Raw genomic sequence first — 6956 nt, 5'->3', positions numbered from 1 at the left:
ATTGGGTATTTCAGCAAACACCTTGCAGGCATAGCTTTCTGAATTTTCCTCCTCGTCATTTTTAGTTTACACCATCTCAATAAGTAATTCGGAATCATCCGCAGGGCTGGAACGTCCATTATACAAATCAGAGTCAACCTCTGTTGTTGATATATCCTCTGGTGCGCAATTATGGTCCAAAGACACAACCACATCCTGATGTACAGAAGTTTCGGGGATCGTCTTGGAAGAGGCAGAATGCTTGTTCTTAATGTTGTCGAGAATTCTCAGCATACGATTGTTATTGTCCATCATCGCCATCATCAATCCCTGGATGGCGTCGAGGTGATAGTTGATAATAGTAGAAGAGTAGAGATCCATAAAGTCCAAATCAATGAAAGCACCAATATTATGAACTCAATTCAACACATACAGGAAACGATTCCTTGATTAAACTTCCATAAACTAATTACAATGGAAATGCAAAGGATAGGGTCATAAACAAAGGAAATAGTAACAGAAAGAAAGATAGGGTGAGAGGCAGAGTCACGGAGAGAAATAGACGAGGGACAGAGAGACTAGAGAGGGGAAATTCTAACAATATTCAGCGTACTCTACTACTGGTGCTATTTTCCTATTTAACTATTTATTACAATGCACCCGACCCGTCAGCCCGGATCCCAGATATAGCCCAAAAGCCTTTGTGGTGATCTTTTAGTTCTTCTGCTTCTCCTAGTTGGCCCAATTCTTGCATCTTCGGACAGCCCAATATCCTCTTTGAGCCCAAATTCCTCATCCATCATGACAAACTCTCAGCGAGTAACTAAGCATATATGTTCTAGACTGAACGAACAAGCTATTTAAAGGACATTCTAGCGCCACTGATCATTGTTTCTTTGTTACCCAAGCAACCAAATTTATGGATATATAAACTGAAGATAAGTGCAAATGTAGAATACGAAATTCAAATCTAAAACACGAATGTAGCTGTCTCTGGACTCTGGTTATGGGCAAGCACGGTTAATACGGATTACGGAGTACGTGTTAAATTAAAGGTTCAAAGGCAAACCAATGAAAATTTGATCATTAGGATTATACGACATGTAAACAATATATGCCATAATTATTCGTAATCAAATTATTCTTTCCATAAAAAAAATATTTGCATCCTATCTTGGAAATCAAATTCATCTAAAACATGTATATATATACAAATTCAAATTCGACCAATTAAAAGAAATAAAAGAAAGAATTAAAGTTCTCCGATCGATACAAATTAAACCTAATTGTAACTACTAGGATAAACGGGAATACCCGTCACAACCCCACCAGAAGCATTACTTCCCATAGCCACCGGAGCTGCCGTCCACTGCTGCGAATAAGCAGTGGCGCAACCGGTACTACTGTACGGCTGTACATTCTTGACCTTGACGGAGAAATTGATAATCCCGTTCTTCTCACCCTTTTCATCCCTAAGCCTATAACTCAACAAGTGCAGATAATTTTCCGGCAAGTATCCACCAATGAAATCCGACGTCGGAACTCTTGCAATTCCAATTGTTTTGATACCTGAAGAAGTCTTGCATTGAACCTCCACCGTCAGATAACGAGCATGCATGGGCATATCAACGATCAATTTCTCGTTCCACACAGGAAAACTTCCACCTTCTTTATCCATCCTTGTTGTTTGAATGTTGCTGCTCGACTCTGTTTTGATATTTACGAAAACGTTCTTCTTCACCCATTGCGTCCGGCTCTCTCGGAGATTCTCCCCGGATATCACCGTGATTTCTAATGCCCGCGACAATGGCTTCATTGTGTTAAGGAAAATAGTAAGAAGCTTATGAACTTCTATGTGTAACTTGGAAGAAGGAAATTAAAGTAGTAGAAGGTTGGAATGGAGAATGGAGAGGTGGCTGTGTATATATATAGGAGAAGTTAGAGGAAGGGGGAGAGAAAGGAGATAGAAAGAGTAGTGTTGCTTCCCATAATGCTTTCCTAGTCCCTTACGGTTCAATTTTGCCGCACGCGTTTGACGGGGTAAAACGGGGACTCTTTCTTTCTAATTTTGGTCAACAATTGAAATCAGAAAGGAAAAAGAGAGAGAGTTTAAGTTCCAGTAAAAGAATTACTCCATATAATTAAGTTACTTTAAAAGTAATTACATACATTAATTATTAGAGTTTTGGGTTTTATGTCTTGACAATAGAAAAAATATTTATACAATTAAATTACTTGTTAGATAATTATAACTAATCTATTACAATAATTACTCTTCTGGTAATATTGTACATACTATAACAACTAAGTTACTTTTCTTTTAAGCTTCATGTATATTCCGGTAAGAATTTATGATAAATACTTATATAAAAAATAAATATTTACGTTTATTGATTTGGTGTATACATCACATAAGGAAGGAAGGATACTTAATGGATAAGGGAATGACTAACAACTCTGTTGGAGAAGGGGATAGCATCAGAAGTACTTATGTTTAGCTTTATATTTCAACTAGTAAATATGTTCGCGCTTCGCATGGTTAAATTAACGATATGATATTTTTTTTAATACCGAAATATTAAAAGAGTTGTCGATAGTAGACACTTAATTTTGTACTTCCATCTCAACTATTTTCTAAAAATTTCTAGTTGATACGTTTAAGTAAAATACTTCTATTTTCACAATTTAAGAATTTAATAGATCTATATTCAAGTAATATTTTACTTTTCTTTACCTTTATAAAAAGAATTTTTTTTTTTATAAGTCTCGAAATACCAATGCAAAAAATAGTTTATCATTTACTACTTCCCATTACCTTGACATTTTGATTTGTTTTTTCTCCGATAACATTTTTGAATTCCCCATCTCCCGTTTTTGTCATTTTTCTTGTTGATAATCTATCCTTTGGTTTTTTAATTTTTTTTCTATCGTTTTTTATTTTGATAATTATCTCCATGTATACCTACCTTATATTTTTTTAATTCATTCCAACATTATCTACCCGTTCCCACCTGTCTTCAGTTTTTTTTTTTTCCACCATTTTTTCCTTTTTTATTTTTGTTCTTCCTTTTTTCTCATACTCATATCATTCAATTCCTCCACTAAAATAAAAAAATCGATATCCTTCCTTAAATAATCTAAGTCAATTCCCCTTTCTCCTCTTACTAATTAAGTCATTTTCTTTCTTGATCAATTTTTTCGTATATTATATTTTGTACTATATACTAAAAGTCAAAAATCACTTTTTAAATAATCTTAGTTATACCTCCCTCTCATCCCCCCTCTCCCACACATAGTCTGATATTAAAAATAAAAGTTAGACATTTAAATATTTAACAAAATATAATATAAGTTGTATCCAGAATACATTTTTTTTTTCTTGTTTCATTTTTTTCCTAATATTTCACACTCTTTAATTCTTGTATAAAACCAGAAATAATTATCCTTCCTTAAATAACCAAATCAACAATTCCCTTCTTAACAATCTTATGAAAAATTTCAAAAACTTAGTACTCTCTTAGATTACTGCTACCATTTAGATATATATATAGAGAGAGAGAAAGAGAGAGTTCATTTAGTATAGGGAAAAGGGCCAGATTTATCCCTTTACTTTAGTAAATTATTTATGTTTGTGCCTAATTCTACTATTCGTCCAAAGATGTCCCTACCGTTAAGAAAGTAGACAAAATCGCCCCTAACCCTAACAGAGATCTAATGTGGCACCGGGACCCTTCTATTTGACTGCCAACTAGGCACATTAAAAAACCCAAATTCAAAAGACATGTTATCTGACATGATTAGCCAAAACCTTTGTTTCTATGAAAAATCAATAGCACAAAAAAATTAATTTTTTAACCCAAGATTACTAAGAACCCCAAAAAGGCCTAGAGGCCACTCTTCCTCCTCAATATTAAACCTGTCCAATTTTCCATCTCATTTCAAAAAAGTTCCATTAGAATTAATTATCACCTCCGCAATATATCCACTCTAATCTCTATATATTCTCCACTGTGTTGTTAAAAATTCTGTTGGCACAATTCAACGTCATTTTTTCAAAAACTTTTTTACAGTCTGAATGGACCAATCTTCCTCTACTCACAGCCCGATTTTAGAGCCCTATAAACATCGAGATTTCACTGACGTTCTCCCCAATAAATGTTTAGCCAGAATTTTTCAGTACTTAACCTCCGGTGACCGTAGAAAATGCTCCTTTGTCTGCCGGAGATGGCTTTCAGTTGGAGGGAAAAAATCATAAAAGACTCCCTCAACGCAAAGGCTGAAATAATCCCGGTTTTACCCGCTATCTTCTCTTGTTTCGATTTTATCACCAAACTCGCTCTCTGTTGTCACAGAAATTCGGTTAGAATTGTTGAGATTTTGTTTTTAAGATGAAATAGTCTTAAAATGAGGGTGAATGAGAAATGGAGGAAAAATAAAATTTTTGAGTAAAAAATTTTAAGTTTCTCCCTCTTGATAATGAGACATTGTCCCATATTGGAAGAGGAAAAGATTTTTGGTGGGTATATATATAATTGCTCTTCTTGTAGCTCTTAAAGAGTTAAGAAGAAAGCAAGCCTCGCGCCGTCGTCGTCGTCGCTCGCTCGACTACGGCCTCGGCCTCGGCCAAAGCATATCACAATTGGATTATGCTCGTGTGTTGGGATGCTTAATGTATATCATGAATTGTACTCGACCAGATATAACTTGTGCTATAAGTAAACTGAGTCGATATACGAGCAATCCAGGACAATCTCATTGGATGGCAATGAAACGAGTTTTGGGATATTTAGAACATACCCAGAACTTTGACTTGCACTACAGTAAATTCCTTGCGGTGATTGAGGGATACTGTGATGCAAATTGGATCACCGGTTCAACTGATTCTAAGTCCACAAATGGATATGTATTCACTATTGGTGGAGGAGCGGTATCTTGGAAGTCGTCCAAACAAACATGTATTGCCCGCTCTACAATGGAGGTTGAATTCATAGCCTTAGATAAAGCCGGTGAAGAAGCTGAATGGCTCCGGAATTTCTTGGAAGACATTCCATTTTGGCCCAAACCGTTAGCACCAATATGCATACATTGTGATAGTCAAGCGGCAATTGGAAGGGCTGGGAGCGTTATGTATAACGGTAAATCTCGTCATATACGACGAAGACATAAAATCGTTAGGCAATTACTCTCTAGAGGAATTATCACGATTGACTATGTAAAGTCAAGTGATAATGTGTCGGATCCACTTACAAAAGGCCTAACTAGAGAGGTAGTTGAGAAATTATCAAGGGGAATGGAGCTATGGCCGAGAACAAGTCATTGTGGCGGTAACTCTACCTAGAAGACTGGAGATCCCAAGATCTAGGTTCAAGGAGATCAAACAAAGTCATTAATGACGGTTCAACATTGTCAAATAAAATTTTAGTCCGTTCTCGTGATGAGACAATGTTCAGTACCAAGGATAAAGCATTAAGGTTTTTTAATGATTTCTAAATTTGATACGGGGTATATCAAATAGTGTATCTACAGGATGACACGTTTAGGAATCACCTATGTAAGTGTGAAGTGTTAGCTGCTTCAAGGAGAACTTTGTAAGGCCAGTTCTCTACGCACTTATGAAACCAGGCGGTGTTCATGGCTAAAACGAACACAACAATGAGAACCAAAGACGGTTAAGGGTTGATTGTGTGACTTATGGTTGTCTAGGTATACACCAAAGATCGACGGTTCAAAGATATCAAATCTACCGATTGACCGAGTATATCCGACATAAGTTTACTACGGAAAGTTCAAAGGGAAACCTACTTATCCAGATGCGATTATTCCTTGCTTGTAAATCACACAGTTTTTCCATGCATACTTCCGTGATATAGCCATTCCCCATTCATGTGGGGGATTGTTGAGGTTTTGTTTTTAAGATGAAATAGTCTTAAAATGAGGGTGAATGGGAAATGAAGGGAAAATAAAATTTTTGAGTAAAATTTTAAGTTTCCCCCTCTTGACAATGAAACATTGTCCCATATTGGAAGAGGAAAAGATTTTTGGTGGGTATATGTATAATTGCTCTTCTTGTAGCTCTTAAAGAGTTAAGAAGAAAGCAAGCCTCGCACCGTCGTCGTCGCTCGCTCGCTCGGCTCGGCTACGGCTACGGCTTCGGCTTCGGCTTCGGATTCGGATTCGGATTTGGATTTGGTCAAATGATCGATTGATTGATTAATTTTTTGGACCAAATTTATTTGTTAATAGTAAATATTAACGTAAGATTATCCGCATTTGTAACGGATATGTTCCAATCCGTGTACTGACTCAGCATTTCCATACGATTTTTTGAGTTTCTACTCCTTTATTCTGCATTGTTTTAACTTCAAACAAAACAACTGTAAGTGTGATTTGCTACCGAACTTTGTGTTCGCTGAAACACTGGGGTTTGAAGTACCGCTACACCAGTGTGTGATTCGTTCTATCCTGGGAGGAAATAATCCATAACCTTGGGTACTAGGAGGGGATTAAATTCCTTAAGGAAACACTGTGAATTCAGTGGGCTCGAATTAATTACTGTTTTATTACGATAACTTATATTTTGCAGAATTATTATTTACAAATACAGCAATATTGGCGGGACTAATAATCTTAAGGAATTTAATATTTATTTCTGTATTTGTGTTATTCTTCTTATTCTGCAAACTAAAACCTTTGTGGTTTTGTGTACTCCTGTTTTGGAGAGTAAAAGCCTTCGTGGCGTTTTGTTGGAGATTAAAATCTACGTGATTTTTACTCCAATTTGAAAACGTTTATTTAATATTTGTTTGCGTCATTCTTTTACAGAAAAAAATGATGACTGAAAGCGAAAACCAAGCTGTTCCGATGGTGACTGCCAACGCATCGACAAGCCGAACACCGGTATTGGTACCGGCAGAAAAACCCGGAAAATTTTTCCGGATTGATTTCAAGCGCTGGCAGCAGAAGATGTTCTTCTACTT

At 36.1% G+C, this 6956-nt stretch overlaps 1 protein-coding gene across 1 annotated transcript; it reads right to left on the bottom strand.

The window, feature by feature from the left end:
* Window positions 1-1092: 1092 nt before the first annotated feature.
* LOC107799833 (BON1-associated protein 2-like) lies at window positions 1093-1876 on the bottom strand. Its single transcript, XM_016622977.2, has one exon. It carries the CDS (start codon window positions 1793-1795, stop codon window positions 1262-1264), a length of 534 nt encoding a protein of 177 aa, XP_016478463.1. The 5' UTR covers window positions 1796-1876; the 3' UTR covers window positions 1093-1261.
* Window positions 1877-6956: the final 5080 nt, after the last annotated feature.

The sequence above is a fragment of the Nicotiana tabacum genome, chromosome 19 (genome assembly GCF_000715075.1).
Source record: "Nicotiana tabacum cultivar K326 chromosome 19, ASM71507v2, whole genome shotgun sequence".
Lineage (NCBI taxonomy): Eukaryota > Viridiplantae > Streptophyta > Magnoliopsida > Solanales > Solanaceae > Nicotiana > Nicotiana tabacum.
The sequence above is the reverse complement of the archived record's forward strand: the minus strand, read 5'-3'. Positions and strand labels throughout refer to the sequence as shown.

Bases quoted from the DNA above. Each gene is read 5' to 3' on its own strand.
- LOC107799833 (XM_016622977.2), bottom strand. From the start codon at position 1,795: ATGAAGCCATTGTCGCGGGCATTAGAAATCACGGTGATATCCGGGGAG.